This window comes from Onychostoma macrolepis, chromosome 01, assembly GCF_012432095.1.
Source record: "Onychostoma macrolepis isolate SWU-2019 chromosome 01, ASM1243209v1, whole genome shotgun sequence".
Lineage (NCBI taxonomy): Eukaryota > Metazoa > Chordata > Actinopteri > Cypriniformes > Cyprinidae > Onychostoma > Onychostoma macrolepis.
The window spans coordinates 32043740-32065589 of NC_081155.1; the positions used below are offsets into that span (position 1 = coordinate 32043740).

Genomic DNA, 21850 nt, shown 5'->3' on the forward strand with positions numbered 1-21850 from the left:
GTGTGCGAGACATAGTAAACTGGCACATGACCAAATCCCAGCTGGTGCTGAGTGTGTATCCAGCTGGGCTGAAGCTGTTTTTCATGTGTGTGTGGGGTGTTGTTGTTGTATTGCAGCTTGTGGTCCATTATCACCCCCTGTTAAGACCTCCTGTGGACCAGGCCACCAGCCAAAGTGAAGCGCTGGTAAGCTCCATTCTCACAAATAGGGAGGTTGTGTTTATGCAGCTCTATAGAGGGAAGTGGATTCATTGTTTAGAAACGCTGCAGTTGTTGCCTTTGAAAGCGTTTCTTTAATTAGGTTTATGAAACCTGTATCCTGTCTAGTTCTATACCCAGGATGTTTATAGCGATACGACTTCATTGCTTCTTATAAGCAAGAAGACAGACAAAACACATGTGAATGACATTTATATTCAAATATGTCATATATAAATAAACATTAGTGATGTGTGTATTATTATAGTATGCTACAATGTTAAAATTATTTAAAATTTGTCCTACTCTTAACTTCTTAAATTTAATTATGCGCATTCATAACAGTACCACGACGCATGCATGTGTATTCCAGACTGACATGGAAGAGAAGAAATTGCTGAATAAAGTCGCTATTTTTGTTTTCTTTGAGCACAAAAAGTAGTTTCTTAACATTACGGTTGAACCACTGATGTCCTTACTAGCTTTCTGGGCCTGGGAACAGTTCTGTTACATTGCTGTCTATGGAGGGTCAGAGAGCTCTCAGATTTCACCAAAAATATCTTCATTTGTGTTCAATTGTGTTGTGCAAGATGAACGCAGGTCTTATGGGTTTGGAACGACATGAGGGTGAGTAATTAATAACAGAACTTTAATTTTGGGTGAACTATCCCTTTAAACATAATAATCATGATAATCATGCCATATTTTCTATAATATTATACATGCATACTATTTCCGCTTCCCTCTGTGTGTGAGATGACAATATAAACAGGGGAAAGACACATGTGATGAAAGTCAATCTTTTTTGATCAATACTAATACAACCTGTGAACTTAAAAAATTACTTTTATTCTGATGAACCAATAAAATTATGGCCAATATTTACAAATAATTACTTCTTAGTTTCACATTACAACATACGTGAATTGATAATACACAAACAACATTCACTCATATGCACATACACAGAGTAGCCTATGACCCTGTATCAGGGATTAGGAGGAATGCCAGACAATTGAATAACCCTGAACGACAGTAAAACAAACAAACAAAAATCATCATCATCATAAAAATAATAACAATAATAATATAACAATAACAGTTTAATTCCATTAGAAAATCAATATTAAATCACATTTATTTCCAGCTTGTGGGCAGATTTGAATAAAATGAAGAAATAAGTCATGAAGAACCAAAAAGATTGAAATCAAGTGGCATGATATCTTTGGCAAATTTTGTTCTGCAGTAAATACATTCAAATATTAAGACAACACACGACACGCAGAGAAAAACACCAAGATTTTTTTACTACTAGAAAATTCAATAAAAAACATACACATTTCTTAAAGAAGCAGTTCATTCATTTACTCGCTACAAACATCTGTTGCCTTCATCTTTCTGTCATGTTGGTTATTTCATAATTTGAATATTTTTGAAATGATCACCAGAAAATACTTTTAAACCAAGCATCTCTAACTTTGGTGGATGCTACAGATATGTTATTGGTCTGACTTTTTCTTTTTCCTTTGAATTGAACTGATTGCTGTTATCAAATTTGTCAAAACGTTTCAAGCTTTCTTAAAATCTTTAATCTTTACTTCAAAAACTGAGTAAAAAATACTTATGAACCCCTTGGGAAAGCAAGTAATTACAGAAGGAGCTTCCGATTGTACACAGAAGGCCACGATAAGGTGATAACCAAGTCCTCTGTTTTTATTTATTTTTTATTTTTTTAAAGTCTGCTTTTTAAATTGGGAAACCTTTAATGTTGATGTGGACATACCGCTTTTGGAATCAATACATTACTTAATAATATATTCCTGTTTTAGAATTGTAAACCAAATTTGCTTATTTGGAAAATGAAGTGAAGTCAAATAGTATTTGTCTCACATATTCTTGATTTGAACTGATGAAAACAGTGGGACGCTAACAATAAATTGGGGGTTGTTCGCTGGATGAATGTGTATCAATTATGATGCTCAGCCTTTACTTTGGAAATATTTTAAATATGGAGTCATTACTAAGCCATATTTACAGAGTAAATGACTTTGTTTTAAGGTATAATTGAAAGCCGGGTATTTATTTTGCCACTTTTTTCGGTGAATAAGAGAGAATGAGAAAAATAGTACTAATTAATTGAACTTGTCTGCCAGTGATCTAAACCAAGATTTTATTTTATTTTTTATGCATGTTGTTTATAACTTAAAATACATGTTTTTAAACTGAAATGTGCAAAGGAAAACATGGATGCATATATAACTAACTGCTAATATTGTGAGGTGCTTTTTAAATAATAATTATAAAATTGGTATATTTCCTATATATATATACTGTATATAATAGGAAATATGCCAACTGTAATCATCCCAGAGAAAATGGGGAATTTTCACAAAGGTGATCAATGGCCAACTTGTAGAATTTCTAATCCTGATGGCATTGGAGGAAGGTGTTAGGAAGATCTGATCAGATTAAAGTTGCACCAGAGAGGCAAATGGAGTTAAATGGTGGTGGGGGTGGAAATAAGAAATTGAAATAAGAGGGGATGGGAAAAGAGAAAGGCGTGTTTGATTTTGCTGGTGCAGCAGGTTTTGATCATATCAATGGAGAGGTGTGGCATATTCACGACCTGACAAAGGACAAAAGGACTGCGTGTCTATTTCATTTGTATCTCTACTTTAATCCAACAGGAACACCCAGAACGTCTATATATATAAATGACAAGACAATCCCTTCACAGTTAATCTAATATTCATTCTCAGTGCTTGAAGGAATAGTTCACCCAAAATCACCCTCATAATGTACCAAACCTGTATGCATTTTTTTCGTCTTTGAAACACAAAAGACATCATTTTGAAAAATGTATTGTCCCTGTGTTATTGTCCATACAATCAGAGTCATTGTGGCCCAATGAAACCATTTGGAATGACATGAGGTTCAGTAAATGATGACAGAGGGTTCATATAATTGGGTGAACTTTCCCTTTAAGAGAATGGAATTATAGGGGGGGGGGGGGGACAACGGTTGAGTCTCAAAATATGTGAATTTTGATAAAATCTTTCATTGAATCATAATAAATCTGATTTATATTGTAAATAATAGATCAATGTTTTATAACGGATAATTGTTTCTAACTTGATGTTAAGTTAAGTAAGCTAGTTTCATATTTTGCCTCCATTTTGTTTGCTGGGTTTTAATTAGATTGTAAAATTAACATGTAAAAAAACGCTGCTAAAATGATGGGTAGTGGCATCTGTTCATTGATTGGTTGGTCAAGCTGTGATCTCGTTATGTCATGCAGACAATTTTGCTATTTAGTGACGCGTGGTCATTCTGGATGACTCGGTAGAAAAATAAAGGCACTGTCCTTGATTTCAGCTGGTGTACTTCAGGTTCATAATGCCTCTGACTAAAAGTTTAAAAGGTCAAAGTTCACCAGTAGTCATTAGTGGTGAACGGCATCAAGGGTTTCTTTAGAGTTGCGTAACGTGCAACTTATGGTCTACAAACAAATGTAATCCTATTACTACTTTACAATCCAGAGCAACAACATAAAAACATAAAAACTATCAACTTCTATATATATATATATATATATATATATATATATATATTCATAGGTTTGTCATTTTTTTTCTTATTTCACATCAAAGTTTTGGTGCTTGTGACTCACTACTAAAACTACAGTGTTCTCCTTTTTCGAAAGCTACTCAGCAATGCACAGTGTATTAAAAAAAAAGCAAGAAAATTAAGAACTGGGAACACTCATCACAGACAATAGCTAAATAAAGCACACTTTTTGTCTTTTCTCGTCTACTAGATTCTAAAGTTAGATATCAATATATCAGTCAATAATGATATCAAAAGCTCTTGTCATTGTAAGTGATAGATGTACAGGATATCTCAGACAGACAAACAGGAAGGATGTACAGCATGATGTTGCTACATAGAGAGTTTGGTAAGGCCTCCACCTTGGTCTCATGCATTGTCTTGGCGCAGTATGGATGAAGGGAATAATCAAAAACAAATGCACTCAGAGAGGAAAAAAAAAAAAAAGAAGCCATTTCTGGATAACAGATTTGTCACTTTGTGCTTTTAAGAGTGTCTATTTGCACTACTGAAGAGTATCTTTGGGGAGGCTAAGGAAACGGTTTGAAGTGACAGACAGTATGACATCACTTCCTGTCAGGGGAAGTAGCATCGCTAATGGTTTTCCCCTTCTAAAACGGAGCGACTTCACAAAAGGTTGTCAGTGCTTCAATACCAGCAAGCTCTTTTAATTGCAACTTAATTGTGATTGGAATGAAACATCAGGGGTTTAAAAAGAGAACCAGCTACGTATTCAACGGCAACATCTTTAGCTAGCAGTAGCATTGTAGCATTTGTCCGCAGTAAACTTTTACACACAATTATATATATTACTCTCCATCATAAATAGCTATAAATCTTACTAATGTACAGTTGAATAAGGGTATTCTGTACATACGTAAATAGTATTTATCTACATAGAGGAAGGAGAGGAGTCTTTAAAATACTGATGCTCTCATTCATAACGACAGTGCTTAAACATTTAAATCATGCTGCAATTTTCCAACATATTACACAATGACCGAATCACAAAACAGTTCATTTTCCGTGTAATTCGGTTTATAAGGAGTCCATTATGTCTAAATGGTTCCTAGATTACAACAGAGGGCTCAAGTATTCTTGTGCATCTGATTTCAGCATCTTCCAGTATATTCTCTCCTAGCTCTACCGTATTTATGCTACATTTTCAAGTGGAAGCATCCCATGATCAAAAGTGAAATGGGTCTGTCCTTCACGCTGGCTAATTTTAATGTAAATAATGCCAATATTCCGACCTGAGTTATCTGTCCAACTCTATTAAATCTCCGTTCACTTGATACGTTGGGTTCTCTCCGAAACAATAAGTCTGCCACAGATTATGACGCCACATTCACACATTTGATAAAATGACTCAGAAATGAACTCAAATCATGTAGGTCATCTCAAGCTGCCACTAGTAGATTGTCTGGTACCAACTCCCAACACCTGATCATCTCTAAGAACAGACTGCATAGAGATGCAAAGACGATAGGATAAGCAAGGCTTTAATGACAGAAGATAAATCAAAGCAATAACAGATTTAGTGTGAGCCGAGACCACAGGAATACAGGTGAATGGGTGTATACTTTCCACTAATCAACAGAAATAAGAAACATCAGCTGAAGCTACTGATTGGACCATTGATTGTAATCGGCAGGAAAACATTGTCACCTCTTCTTTCTTTCTTCTTTCTCCTTCCTGCTCCTCCTTCATTTCTTTTCTTCCATATGTAGACAGTCTTGTGTGGCTGCTATCAATCCGTTCTCGCTCCTCTTTCTTTTTGTTTCGTCCGCTCCTCCATCATTCCTCCTCTCCTCTGTCCGGCTGGTCAGTGGCGGTCATGGTCAGTGGCGGTCATAGGCAGTGGCAGTTGCTGTGGCAGCCGCTCCTGCTCCCCGTGTGGCTGCGCTATAGTAGTATGGAGATCCTACAAGGGATATGAAAAAACAAACCTGTCAGTCAAAAATCCTCTAAATTTGTTATCAACCACTAATTTAAATTAATCCAAAATATTTTTAAAAGAAGTCTCTTATGCTCATCAAGGCGGTTTTTATTTGATCAGAAATACAATAAAATGGTAATATTGTGAATCATTATTATTATTATTATTTAAAATAACTGTTTTAATATATTTAAAAATATATTAGTAATTTATTCCTGTGAAGGCAGCAGCCAATAAAATCAGTGACACATAATCCTTCAGAAATCACTCTAATATGCTGATTTGATGGTAAAAAAACAAACAAAACATTTTATTATTATTATCATGTGCTGCTTAACATTTTTGTGGAAACTGATCAATTTTTCTCTAGATTCTCTGATGAATATGAGTTAATAAAAACAGCATTTATTTGAAATAGAAATCTTTTGTAACATTATAAATGTCTTTTTGATGTCACTCTTGATAAAAAAATATTCATTTCTAAGCATTAGAACTGACCCCAAACTTTTGAATGGTAGTGTAAGCTATGTGAATCATGTGTTATGTTAAATATATTATTTTAAACCATATAAACATAACATAACATGAACATTATAATACCCCTTCACTTAAAATGGTCTTGGACTGCTGTTGATCTCAAATCATATTAAGATAAATGCTAAATAAGAAGCAGTGAATTCATTACCAAGAATAAATACGATCACAGGATGATGGATGTACATCCCAGTGTACTTTTTATTTATCAAGTCCCCCACAATCATGTCACCCTTCCTCTTATTTGAAATGACACCACCATCATCAGCTCAGTTTCTGCAGGGAAAAGACCATTTCTGCTCTATAAGACACATGATCCATCTTGATCAGTCTGTGTTGGCATTAAGTGCTGATGGACCCCTCAAAGATGAAATGTCTTTAGTATCATAGTTAGTTTTAGCAGGAAGTATTTTTCTTTATTACACAGAGACAGCGGGCATGAGCGAGGGGTATAACAGAGTAGAGCGACAGCTGTGCTGCTTAGTCTTTGTTGCCGGAGTTAAAGAGTTTAAAATTGTGAGAAATGTGGTGGATGGGTGTGTTTGTCTTCACTTGAAATAAAGATTATGTGAGCGTGATTAAGTAGCTTTTGTGTTGCTGTAAAAACAGGCTTTGAGAGTGTGAAGTATATCAAGATGTCACTGTTTTTGAGTGAAAAATCATTATTTTCGGATCATTTTGGCAATGTTCACTCAAAATCTGAGATGCACAAGCTCAGGTCAATGAGACCTACTGCCATTAAATTCCAAAAAGAAATACAACACCTGTGCTAACTGAAAGATTTCATTTGACAAAAAGATTGAATCCAATATTTGGTATTAATATAGCATAATGAAACATTTATAAGCAGTATTTACACCACAGGGAAAGAAATCCCAAGAAATTACAAAAATGAACAATTTTGGGAGAAGTTGTTATACCCTGTGTGAGCAAATTTAGTAGATTTTTAGCTCAATACAAAAACATTAGCTAGCTTTATTAGGAAATAAATACTGTCTCACAACTACGGGAGCATTAAGGCAGAGACATTTCAGTGGCACTTATGCTTTGAACTTCAATGTTTTGTGAACCAGTTATGTTTAACTAAATCAGGTTAACACACTGAATCAGCAATTAACTGTACGTAGGTAAATATAATTTACTACTATGACTTGTATTATAAAAATGATTAAAGCATTACATCCTAAAAGATTCTGAATCTACAGTGGAAATGTTTTAATCCATATATATAGTCAAGCCCTAATAGTGCACTTCACACAAACACTGTCAGACGTCTGTCAGATCAAGGTCTCTTTCTTGACACACAAAGCAAAAAGCTCATGAAATCTCCAAGGAATCCCTTCTCCACTGGGAGCATGAAGGTCAGCTCTGTGGCTCTCTCTTACACACATATAACTGTTTTTAAGCCAATGCCCCTTCACCTTGCTTTTGACTGGTGTGTCAGTCTGAGGTTTTGCTGATCGGGGGCAGGTTCTTCTGTACCACTCATTCTGTGCACCATACATACACATATGGCAAGCTAACCCGACAATGTTTCAAACATCAAACCACCCACACATCTCCCTCTTATAGCATGGGTGTTATGTACCTGTAGGTTGTGGGGTTTGGCCAGGGAATAGACCCGATGAAGCTGCTCTCTCCGAGCCAAGTAAAGAACCGTACTCCTGCTGGAACACTGCAAAGTGCACACACATGCAACAACTTAAATCAGTAAGTTTATCATTCACAGTAAATGAGGTTATTTTAGAAATGTGACTATAAATGAATCCTTTATAAAGCATTCTAAATCAATGCATTTATTCTACTTAAATGAGTAGTTCACACAGAAATCAAAAATTCTGTTTTTATTTACCCCACGTGTAATCGTGTTCTTTTTTTTCACACTGTAAAAAGTGATAAGTTGACTTAACTTAATCATTTTAAGGCAACGGGTTTCCTCAATTTTTTTAAGTAAATGATAATTAAAAAATAATAATTTAAGTGAATTGTCAAGTTCACTTAACTTTTTAATTATTATTATTTACTTAATAATTTTAAGGCAACGGGTTTCCTCAATTTTTTTAAGTTAAGTCAACTTATCACTTTTTACAGTGCATGTTTCCAAGAAATGTGGTTATTTTTACCATCATTATTTGCAAACCCCACAACACAAACGATCAACTCACATATCAGGCATGTTACTGGCCACTGTCCACTTACAACAAATGTAAAACATGACTACAGACGTAGGCTATTGGAAGGTTATTCAGCTCCGTGATGAACATTGTAACATTGCGATTACACAAAGGTCTGTTATAATCCATGAATCTCTCTATGATGCACAATGAATCTATTATTTACATTGTGTCTTCAATATAATGAGAGGATTTTAACGTGAGCTTGCAGCGTTTTGAACAGTGAAGGGATGCTTGAACTGAAATACTTCTGATTGGCCTTTGCATTCAAGAAATCAACCAATATGTCTGTGATTGGCTTCATTGCTCAATGCTTAAAAACACGCTGTAAATAGAAACCTTTGAAGCTCTCCTGAGCGCAAACATGAATACGTACTGGAGTGTTTGCCAAATCTGTTTTGCCAATGTCCTATTTTTACAGTCTCAACCAAGGGCGCTCTTGTTTTCATTTGAGGGTGCTTAGCATCCTCTAGCACCCGAACAGAACCAGGCCTGCTTCAGAATAATGTCACAGAATTCATTTATGAAGTTGTGTGAACAACACACGGCATCCGTGTATGTCCAAGGCAAGCACATGCGTATGTTGGTCAGAGCTGTAATAACATGATTAAAAATTGGCATACGCCAAATATTTGAATACGATTGTGCTTGCTACGATTATGAGCTTAATCTCACTATTTTGATCAAAGTATTGCGTTTACATAAGGTAAAGTTTAATGGCAATATTACCAAAATCCCATTATAAACTGCATTACGAGTTGTGCTCAATGTTGTGTTGTGCTGCTTTGAAATTGGATGCTTTGTTAAAAAGCATTTATTTAAAAAGAAATCTTTTGTAACGTTATAAATGTCTTTAGTGTCACTTTTGATCAATTTAATGCATCCTTGCTGAATAATTACCTTCTTTCAATTACTAATAACTTTTTTTTTTGAATGGTACAGTAAATATAAGCTGTACAAAAGCTTTGCATGAGTAATTTCCCCCTTCACTGAAACCCTGAAATTGAATTTACGTATATTGGTTCTTGCATGAGTCGTAACTAGTCATGGCACCAGTTCAAATTTGCAGAATGTAATATAAAAATGCAAATTGTTTTAATTGCGTTAAAAGTTTAACTGTGAGATATAAAGCTATAAATGTTACATATAATGAGATGTAAAGTTGCTTTTGGGAAATAAAGTCAAAATTAACTTTTTGTTTTTTATTCTGATGCAGAAATTAGCATCAAAATGATGGTGAGTAAATAATGACAATTTCATTCTGGTTGAATTATTCCTGTCAAGGCACATTATTATAAATACATTATTATAAATTTAAAAGCATTAAGAGAGCAAGTATTCTGCATCACTGTCCATATATTTGTGCTTTTCAGCTTTTACCTAGTAGACTGGGGTTTGCAAATCTCCAAGACTCGTTGTATGTTGAATACTGTGGATGGGAATAAGGACTGCCAGAGAAATCTCCTCCTGAAATTCAAGAAAAGACAATGAAAACTGTTAGATATGCATGTACAGTTACTCGAACTCTTCCATCTGAAAGTACATCCTAGTGTGTATGAGCCTAAAAGGTCCAATTGGCGAGGTGGAAGTGTCGATTTGTGACAGTTTTTCTCCTCCATTGCTTCAGTGTAGTTTTCCCCTTATCTCCCTCTTTCTTTCTCTCCCTCTTTTTCCTCGTTCTCCCTTTCCCCGGGGAACACTTTCCCTTTGCTGGCTGTCACAAATCAGAGGCCCCAGCTCTCTCTCTCTCTCTTTTCCTCCATCTCTCGCTCTGTCGGTTCTGCCTGGCTGGTTTTGTGCCCCCCTCCCCTGTGTGTCAGCCCCCTGCTGAAAGAGAGAAAGCAACGGAACGGAGGAAAAGGAGAGGAGAAATAAGCGATACACTGTGGGATAAAGTGCAGGAAGAGGATCGAAGAGATATACGGAAAAATGAAAAAGCACTACTAATCAATTTTCCATAAAAGTGAAAGCTATCATTTCTGAGAGCTGTAAATAAGCACTTGAAGCAGTTAAATCTATATATATCATCTTTCTTTGTACTTTTATATCATTACATTAAAAAATTAACATATTCAAAGGAACTGTTTAAATACAAGCTGTTCAAAATGCTGACTTTTTTTTACTATGAGGTAGAAATTGGCTTCTATTTTCGTTGTGTTTACACCTTTAAAGCACATTATTTCGAGACAACTGAGAGAATAAGTTTTCATAATTTTGTATTTAATACACCTAACCACAACTGAAGTAAAACTTAATTTGAAAACATTTTATTTAAAGCAACAACACGGTATGTAAGTATTGTTTGTACTGATTGTATTGATTGTTTGTACAGAGAATGAAGGAAAAAGTCAGTGAAATAGAAAAAGTGAAGATTTCTCATCAAGCAACAAATGTAATCACAAAAGTGCATGAGAGTAATACAACACATGGTTTCCAGGTTTGTAGCAATAATTGGACTGTTTATACTAAAAGCACAATATGGAACAATAACAGCAATTCAAAGCATACAGTATATGATATGATATTTTTTTTACCAGTGTAACGCATTAATGCTGAAGAAGTGACAGTATAGAAATATGTGTAAAAAGCATCCAGTTTCCACAAAAATATTAAGCAGTACAACTGTTTTCAACAAGAAATACTTGGAATAATGGAGACTGGAGTAATGGCAGCTGAAAATTCAGCTTTGCCATCACAGGATTAAATTACATTTTAAAATAAATTTAATTAAGAACTGTTATTTAAAGCTTCAATAATATTTCTCAACATTACTGTTTTTACTGTATTTTTGATCAAATAATAAGAGTCTTTCAAAACATAAAAAAAAACGCGTTAACCCAAACATTTTGAACAGTAGTGTGGCATTTATCACTTTTAGCTTTGTGTTGTCAAATTAAAACTTAACTTTATATTTTATATTATTTCATATACAGTACATAATGGATATAAAAAATTAATGCGTACTATATATTATATAAAATAATACGGATACATTAATGCAACATGATTCATTAAATATTTGCTGTCAGAGTAAAGCTTTAAGTGTTTTTCATTTTTATATTTTATGTTGAATTTAATAAGTTCCCATGCATCATAATAAACACAGACAATTGAAAAAGGGCAATAGTAGAAGGTAAATGCAGTAGGATAATCTAATGTGCATGTCTGGAGCTTTGCTCCTACCCTTAACCTTCAGCATGCTTTTAGATGGGATCGTTGGCATGGTTACCTCCCCTCCGTCAACTCTGCGCCACAGCGACTACCGCATGTCAGGTTGTTTTGGGAAGATGCTGGTGAAAGTGCGGGGGATGACTTATGGATGGAGAAGAAAAGAGGGATGGGGTCTCCCCAGCGAGAGAGATGGGTTGCAAGGTCATAAATGCTTGTCAGAAGTGGGGGAAACATGGGGGATTCAGTTGGAGGGAAATACGAGACAAGGTTACGGATCTTGCTCTGAAGAGAGGGGACCCGACAAGACCCTATGAGTCACGGTGGCAACCGGGGAGAGCATCGACAGAGACACCAGTGTGACAGACTGGAGACACGACAAGAGACATGTTGTTGTTGTTGTTGTTTTGGCTTGGGTTTGTTTTCCTGTGTTCAGGGAGTTGATACAAGGGTTGGTGAACAGTCCTTCATCCCACAGTTCTTGCTTTTTTATACCACTCTATTTGTCTTGTCACACTAGAGTTTCCACTTGTATCCACTTGTGTTACCTTGCACTTGATACTGAAGCTAAGCAAGCAAATCCCTCCTTCAAGTTTTGCTTTTTTCATCAAAGTTATAATTTTGCTAGTTGGTAAGCCACATTTAACAAGAATAGTAGTTGATTAAAGTAAGGAAAGAAAAAAAAAGCCCAGTGTAATGTTAATATAAAGCTATTTTTCATATTGATTTTTCATAGGGATTTTCTGGATATTTTAAATGTTGTATTGTAGGGTTAAAAGAAATGTCTGTAAACTTAAGCATAATACCCTGGCAGAAAATTACCAGTATATTTTCCATTTTTCTATGTTTCACACAAGTTGTGAAAAATCAAGATGAATAAAAATGCAATATGAAATAAAATCCATGTACTTTCTTTTCTGAGGTAAATATATCTGTTGCACTCATCGCAACAAGAAGTTATCACATTCATCTGTCAACTGTTTTGGTCCAGAGATATAACTTATTAAAGCATTTTTTAAAGTTGCATTTAAGATTTAAACCATCATTTAGCAGCCCATGCTGCATAATAATAATACTTTTTTTAAAACGCCAATATCCACTGATAACCAGATTGTGGATCCATATACTGTATATTCAACTTTTTTTGTGTATTGTGAATCATGTTGTGCATCATCTTGTTTCAGAAATGCATTCTAATAAACAAAAAAAATAAATAAATAAACAATAAAAAAAATAATAATTCAAATCCAATTATAAAACATCTGTTAAGCCAAAATTTTTTACTAATTACTTGATAACTAACCACATATTTCAAGACACTGAAATACTGTAGGGTGTCAGACAAGCTGGACCACAATTCCTACTTTTTCAAGTCTCTACTACTATTCAGCAGTGACCCTAAATAATATGACATTAAACCAAAAATATGATTCATAACTGTCAAATGTGACGGACAACCACAAAAAAGCAAGTAGCCCTTAACCAAGGTTGCCAGGTTTCTGTAATAAAACTAGCTCAATGATCCTATCCCAAATATTAAAACTCAAAATATGCGACTCCCATACCTAAAATAAATTTTTAACAGTCACTGTTATGCTTTATACACAATTTCAACTCGAAAATCACTATAGTAGTAATCATAAACACACTCTCTTTTCTTAAAGGAGCTCACAGGGACTTAAAGGCTCCCTAACGATGTTTAGTGATAGAATATATTTTTGAAAGATATTTTGGTTAGAATATAAAATTGGTGAAATATGTAAGGAATAATTGATGATGGGCCACTGAATTATTACAACGAAAAGCGGAGTGGCCATTACACCTTGGGTGTACATTATTTTCAAATAATTCAATGGACCGGAGTTCCACTAATACTACAGTTACCACACCTCAAAACATTGTTCAGATAAAGATATTCGTCTGGTTTTTGTTCGGCAGCACATCTACTAATAGCAAAACTGTAAGTTCATCTGCTTCATGAACAGCACTGTTATTACCACGTTAGTGAGAAATGTCATGTAGCTAATTTACTGATAAAATAGACCTTGTAAACCTACCCTTAATAGTAAAAATAAATAAAACTTTAGAACTGATTTTATTTTAATAACAAATAGGTAGGTGATTTTCAGGTAATTTCAAAATTTCAGATGATGTTGTATCAAGAAAAAATGAACGAGGAAGCATTATTTAATTTCATACTGTATGTATCTAGGTGAACTGTGTTCAAAGCCATTTACATGCTATTGTGTTTGTGAATATGAATATCCAAGTGAGAGAATTCATGTGTATTTTTGTGATTCTGAAGTGGCCTGTGGATTAAAAAAATAGCTAAAAGAAAGGAGGCCAAGGGAGTCTGCAGGAGAATGAATGAATTAGTCAAGGGTCAGTGATGATTCTCATTAAAAACAAATTACTGATGTTGAGAAGGGACAGCTGTGTGACTGGGGTCTAATAGTCCAGCCACTCCTGCTGAAGACTCAAAGCCAGTCCACCCGCCCCACACTCTGCCAACCACCCAACACCCCCCTCCCTTCCCCATCCCATAACCCCCTGGGAGTGCTGTCAACCTGGCAGATGGGGGGAGACAGGAAGTGGCAAAGACAAGACCCCCTCCCACTGGGACCTCAACTGAAATAAAGCAGAGGTGAAAAGGGGGTATTGGGAGAGTGACTACAGCACGACGAGTGCGAGAGGATGAGAGAGAAAGAATGAGGGTGGCACATGTATGAAAATTAGTCACTCCCTTCTTTAGAAATATGCCAAAAAAAAAAAAAAAAAATTCTAAAGAACTGAACCTAGTATGAAAAATCTAAAGAACTCAACCTAGTGTCTGTGTATGTGAAGTTTGTGTAGATGGAGTTAACAATTGATTGACATGCATGTATGCAAGTGGGACTCACCAGGTACCATCCCTGTGAGGGAGGGTGTGGAGTAACTACCCTGCCCAGTTGGAGGAACATGAGGAGGGTAACCAGGGAGCGTGGTGCTGGCCAGGTCGCGACCTGTAAAGATAAAAAGAGCATTTCTAGCATGAATAGGATCTACTCCATCGGGAAGAGTTTATTGATCTGACTTCTCAGTGACTCGTTCCAATCACCACAACCTCTTATGAAGCAATTTCATCTATAATTGTTCCATAAACTAGGCTTTAACCTTTTTTATCTGCTTGTTAAGTTGTGACATAATGTTTGAGGGTCCAAACCTTCGAGATTTCCAAGACCTCAACAGCCGTTTATGTGCACTATTCATTTATAGCAGCCATTTAAACTATGCTAAAAAAAATTACAGTGTCTCAGACACCAATATTTTAACATTTTTTAATAAATAATCACTTACCACCAGGGGCATCGCTAGACTTTAATGAAATAATGCTGTGTCTCAGTACACTATTAATGATAAATTAAAATATTACTAATATCAATGACTGACTAACAATTGACATTAGACCTGAGAATCATTTTCCTGACAATATTTCAGCATTCATGTCATGTGTGTTTTCTGTCAGTTGTTTAGAATCAGAACTGGCAATTCGCTAATTAATACAGAACGAATCATTGCGAATAAATACAGTTTCCAGCAATAGTAACCCAACTAATGATTTTTTATTTCCCAGAGCATTCTAAGAATGTTCATTTCTGGTTTTGATAGTTATTATTATTTAACAGTTTTTTAAATAGTTATACACTTATGACCCATAGTAACAAATGTTCAATTAAAGACTAATGTGATTTAAAAGCTGGTACAGAAAGTTGCCATTGCAAAGTGAATGAAGCATGGATCTATGCTGTAGCTTATTAAATCAGATAAGTGACATCTTATGAGCTTGGTAAACTAGCGACATTCTGTTTAACCATCCCGATTAATACAGCCATCTCACTTTATGTCAGATCACAAATCTGCCTTTGACCCAGTAATAGGGCCTCTGGTATAATTATGCTCTGATGTATGACAGGATCTGGTAGTCTCTACTGTTAGTGTACAACGTACATGCCCCTGTCTCCCTCAGGCCTGATTCACTATATTCATAGGAACGAACAAGAAAATCAGGTCAGTGAAGTTAAAGTTTAAAAAAAATGATCTCTTTAGGCACAGGTAACTGACCCGAATGTGACGACAGTCAATACCTTACAGATTGTCGATTAGAGTTCATTAAAAACAAACAAGGATGGATTAATAAGAATATTAATGAGAGATTTAACTTGTCCATTTCACAATGATCATTGGGCAGTTTCTAAATTTAATTCTCTCTCGCTTTATCTCTCCTCTCTCTCTCTCTCTCACTCTGTTGTATGGATGTATAACTGTATTAGGCTACATGACATGGCTGTCAGAGTGAATCATCTCTCAGTCTGCACATGCTGCTGATCTGTAGACTGCAGCCCATTCATCATAATAAACACCATCACCCTCAGTTCATCCATCCCCTTCAACACAGCCACCGTTTAAGCCTCTGTAGGGCCTATGAGGGGGAGGGGGGCAAGGAGGGAAACTGAATACTTTATCAGAGATTAAAAGGGTGATAGAAAAGACGGGAGAAGGTATAAGAGACAGAGGCAAGGTGAAGAATAACTCAGGGACGGAGAAAGAAGAGTGTTACAATTGAAAGAGGGGTAAAGTGTGGAAAGGGAAATTGTTGTGCAACATGACTACTATATGACCTTTGGGTAAAGTTGCAGATTCTATGTTTGCAGGTATAAAGCAAATGAGATGTGAGTGATCATAGGTCACATATCAATCAAAAAGGTTCATAAGTATCATAAATAAATACACAGAAAATGGCAAGTGACTGTCTTTGAGTGAGTCAACGGATTTATTCAAAAGTGCTAATTCATGCAGTAAAAACAATGTATGTTGCCATTGTGTCAAACAAGTGATTGAATCATTCACTTAACTTGTGCTGATTCACAAAACATTCTTATTTTCTAAATTAAAGGTAAAGGTAAATATTTTGTATTCCTAAAAACACTTAAGAATGTTCTTATTGATTGTTCTAAAGACTAAACTAAATAAAGTTCTTAAAAATAAATAACGTTGGGATAACATACAACTTGTCTTAAATTCTCAATACTAAGATGTTTAATGAATTTATTGGGTTGTTTCAAATATTAAACATTACAATGTAACACTAGCTACATTTAATACATATTTTTATTCATATATTTATTTATTTTTAAGAAAAGAAAAGACTAGGGTGTTATCTGATTGTACCGTATGACGTTTCTGGCTTGTTGTATAAAAGCAATGCCATGCTTTGGCCAAACTTCAGTGATATTGCTTAATATACAAAAAAGGGCATGCTGTCACAAGCGTTGGTGCAAGTTGTCACAATGGAACTTACCATTAACAACCAAATATAAGCTTTTCAGCAATATGTTAGCAATGAACAATGCATGAAGCAGCCAAAATGTAAAAAGTAACATACCAAAATATTGGTAATTAATGCATGTTTAGCATTTAAAACATATATGTGACCACTTGCCCCAGTGCAAATGTACCTTGCACGGACCTGACACAGTTACACACAGAGTCTCATACTCTCTGTTCTGCTGGTTGCCATGTTAGGGAGTTGTCCATGTTAGGTGACAGGAAGACATTAGTGAAGACTGGATACTAATCCACTCTGGGTCAGTGGACAGGGCAACAGCAAGGGACAGAGAGAGATGGACTCTTCAGAGGAAGAACAGACAAGGCCTAGTCCTCTGAGAGACGTTGTCAGAAAAGAGAAGAATGAAAGAGGGTAGACAGGAAAAGATTTTCTTGCTCAAAAAAAAAAAAAAAAAGAGATAAAATCATTGGGAAAAAATAGTATATGTGTAGTAGAGGGGGCTACTTCTCGAATCTAATTTCCTTTTCTATAAACTAAACAAGAGAGATAAAAAATTGCCAAAATAAAAAAAAAAGTTATTTTTTTAAAATATTTTAAATCTTTTTTTTCTGCATTCCTGTATAAATTGCATGAATGTATCATTTGTAAATTGATACAAATTGTTAGTTATCATAAATGTAAATATAAAATGTTCATTTGTGCCAATAGGGGGCGCCATTATGCAAACAAGAGGTAACAGTTCCATAGTCTTTTCACATGGTTCATTATGAGGCAAGCTCTGTTTGTAATTCATTCTGGCTTTCTCTCCTTCCACACACACACACACACACACACACATGCACACAGGCACAAACACACACACAGTCTAGACATACAGGTTTCGCTCTACCTTGTCAGATGGTTCACAAATCCCAATTCCATGATTCCCTCGTTAGGGCTCCTGTCCAAGCAGCTCTTAATTAGCGCTCCCTTACTCCCAAATGGAGTGAGCCAGTAAGGGAGAGAACGAGACGTGTATATAGTAATTACAGGTCTCCATCCACTCTCTCTGTCCCTTAGGACATAGAGTGTGAATCTGAATCACTGAGCACTGTTTAACAGGTCTGATAACACTCTCATCTCACCTCTGAGCTGCCCACAGCAAGCTGATCCACAATCAGGTGGTTCTAATTCACGTTTAACACAGCTGTAATACAGAAGAAGCCTAGCAGATCTCAGACAAAAGTGTCTGCTGCTTAATTCCAGTTCCAACAGTAATTTCCATTTCTGTGTTTTTTTGAATAATTTAAGCCTTACATTTTTTTTATCCACTAAACAAAGCAATCTTTTTTTTTTTTTTTTAGCTTTTTATCTACTAAACAAAGCTTGTTTCTGTCACTGAATAAAAAAATACAAAATAAAAAAGGTAATTGTGACTTTTTTCTCGCAATTGCGAGTTTATCTCTTATAATTCTGTTTTTTTTTTGCCCTCTGAAGTCTGAATTTAAAAAAATAAAAAGGTAATTTTGTTTTACTAATTTTTTACAACATTTTCTCTCACAATTTGGACTTGGGTCGCTTTGATAAGCAAACATCTGGGAAAATTGTGTATGTGTGTGTTTTTAACACATAGGTAGTTTGCTTACCAGACACAAGTGGATATGATTGAGGCCCTGCAACAGAGGAACCCAGTTCTGCTCCCGTCTGATTGACCAAGCTGTTCTTCATCTCCTCCAGTCCGCCAGCCAAAGACGCCATAGCCGAGTAATCAGATGTCTATGGAGAGAGATTTCATTAGATGGCTACAATGAAAGAAAATCATCTTCATGAAATTACTTTGTATGTTAACCCTCATCTTTGTGTTTGTGAATGGCACACAGGTACATAGTCAACACTAATGAGTAGTGGTGGAGTAGATCCAGCTGATGTATGTGGCTGACCTAAGACTGACCCCGCTTGTGTGCTTTCATGACCAATTACTTACAATGATCTCTGTCCCACCCCACACCCACAGTGATTCATCTCCATTGGCGGTAATGGGGTTTGTCACTCAGGTGTGGATGTGGTTTGATGGCAGAGTTTGGGAAGTGGATGTCGCTTCTGTTTTAGTCCAGGAGGAGGTTATTAATAACCCTGATTAGGAGTAAATTAAACCCCAACAAAATCCTGATGGTACACCTGCCCCTGCTGTTACCGTACAGTTACGTCGTTAGAAGCTATTACCATCCACTTTAACATTCCTGTAAATAAATGCTAAGCTTGTCCTCTTTTACTGGGAATACTAACTCTCTCTGTCCACTTAGAATGGGTTCCATTGAAAAAAAACAAAAACAAAAAAATTTACTAGAACCACATAATTTGAGTTTAGGAAGAGTTTTGTGGATTTTAGTCCATGTCTGTCCATCTATATTTGTACTCCTAAAAGTTACACATTTACAATTTGCAGTCATTCACTGAATCTGTCAAAGTGATTCTTTAATGAACCATTGCTTTCATCATATCCGACTTAAAGCACTTGTTCAGCTTTTAAATCTGCATAATTACTGATTAGTTGTCCATATGACGTTCTGTATTTAAAGATATGAAAGACACTCCAAGACTCATCTTTGTAATGTCATTGTAATGTTATTCACATCTGATGGGTTTTTTTTTCTTTTCTTTTTTTTGTAACAGTTTTTATTTTATTATTAATGTGTATGTGTGTGTGTTTGTCATTTATGTTTAATTTATAACTATTGGTCATTATTTTTGGATTTGTATGTGATCCCTTGACTATGTTCTTCTTGTACTATCTGTTCAAGCATTAATAAAAAAATAAAAAAAAAATAAACTCCAAGACTTTGTTATAATAAACTGTATTTAAATGTAAAACAAACAAAAACAAAAAAAATTAAAGACTCCATGACATCAAAATTACAGAGGCCACATATACAGTATGTTAATGCAGAAGTTCTCAAACTGATGTATGGTGACATACATCAAAATATAAATATCAAAATTTAAATAAATAATAAAAAATAAATAAAATGATAAAATAAAAAGGTAAAATTCACATATCCTGACATTATTCATATTTCATTCAGCTTTTTAAAGACTGTTGCCTTTACTATGCATAAAACTGTAAAAAAGTGCAAAAGTACTCTGGGAATAAAATATGCAGTACCAGCTTAATACAACCTAAATATGTCTGATTGTTGATAACTGAATAATTTCCTTTGGTGTTTTAATGTATGCACAATATACACTAACTAATTTTTACTGTACTATATGTTCAAAAAGCAAATTGCAGTTCTCTGTTGTGATAAGCTTGTGGTGTTTTTTTTAGTTTCTTGAGCACCAAATCAGAAAATTAGAATGATTTCTTAAGAATTAATAATTGAGAATAATTAATAACTAAGAATGTAATAATATCTAACAATATTACTGTTTTTACTGTATTTTTGATCAAATAAATTTTCTTTCAAAAACATAAAAAAAATCTTACCAACCACCTTTGAACAATAGTAAAACTAAAGCCTTTTATCTATCTATCTATCTATCTATCTATCTATCTATCTATCTATCTATCTATCTATCTATCTATCTATCTATCTATCTATCTATCTATCTATCTATCTATCTATCTATCTATCTATCTATCTATCTATTGCGCACATCCCATTTCAACTGAATTATTTGTTTTTGTTTGTTTGTATGTAGTTAGCCCAGATTATTGAGAGAGAGGGAGGTTCGTCTAAAGTACTAAGAGAAGTGTGGATAAAACTGTAATTCTATACTAAAATTACAACTGAAAAACCACAACTTTTAAATCCTTATCTAATACACAGGGTAAGCAGGGTGTTTGTGTATGAATGTATGTGTGTATCCCAGTGACCCCTTAAACACCTCAGTGCTCATCACCACAGCGAGGGCAGTAGACTGTGACCTTACCAATCACAGCTCACACCGTCCACTTCCTCCCACTCTCTCTCTCTCGCTCTCTCTCTCCAACCCTGACTCTTTTCCACTGTCTGTTTCAGTCATTCGGTCTGAGATAGGCATTTCCTCTCTATTTATGCGGCTCGCACACCGCCCCCTCATCATGTGTGTATGTAGATGGGGAGGTTAGTGCTAGTAATTGGGGATTATGAAGTTTGGCCCTGCCTCTGACAGCAGCCTAGTGAAGATGGATGATTCTCATTTTAGCCTGTAAATGTTGTCAATTCTGAAGCTACGCAACCCATCAGCGACCATGATGCACACACACATTTCACATATAGAAGCGGCACACACTCACACACACCACAGCTGGGGCAAAGATTGGAGAGAAGCCAGACATTGAGAGAGAGAAAAAATGTGTAAAGGAATGGGGATTGTAAAATAAATTGAGATGAAACAAAGAAAAAAAAAAGAGTAAAAGAGAAAAAAACAACAAAAAAAGACTTTTATTGATTTTCACTAAATAACAAGCACGTAGCCTATCTAAAACTCACTGGAATTCCATTTTAACTGTATTCCTTGCTCTCTCGATTTCTCTCTGGGGTCACAGTTTTCTCGGGGGTCATTTTTGACACAGCCCCTCTGTAATGGCTCTCCTCTCCGCTCACATCAATAACAGATGAGGCCCCTAATCGCGCGACACCAAAATAATTTCACCCCAACCCGCAGCCGCATTTACATAATAGTATTTCCTCTCAGTCGCTCTTTCTCTCTTCCATTCCCTCTATCTCCCTTCCTCTATTTTTTCCTCAGCTTGTACGTATTGTCTCTTAGAAGACCCTGTAAACTGCACGATGTGTGTGTGGGACTGAGAAAGAGTGATGGGGGAGGTATTTAGCAGTGCATGCAGTATTAAATGAGCCTGACTGGCAGGGAGGCATTTATTGGTGAGCTCCTCTGAAGCAGAGAGTCGTGGCTCTCAGCATGTGTAATACACACTCACAATTCT

The 21850-nt window shown here is 35.5% G+C and overlaps 1 protein-coding gene across 5 annotated transcripts in view; it reads right to left on the reverse strand.

Moving 5' to 3' along the window:
* Nucleotides 1-1025: 1025 nt before the first annotated feature.
* Nucleotides 1026-21850, reverse strand: part of pax5 (paired box 5) — a 52045-nt gene continuing 31220 nt past the window's right edge. For all 5 annotated transcript variants that reach the window (XM_058787730.1, XM_058787718.1, XM_058787723.1 and 2 more), the window contains 5 exons: nt 18570-18699; nt 14519-14620; nt 9831-9917; nt 7865-7951; nt 1026-5727 (listed from right to left, as the gene is read on the reverse strand). In XM_058787730.1, coding sequence (XP_058643713.1) covers nt 5645-5727; nt 7865-7951; nt 9831-9917; nt 14519-14620; nt 18570-18699 — 489 coding nt within the window. In that variant the 3' untranslated portion in view covers nt 1026-5644. The remainder of the gene's footprint in view (nt 5728-7864; nt 7952-9830; nt 9918-14518; nt 14621-18569; nt 18700-21850) is intronic.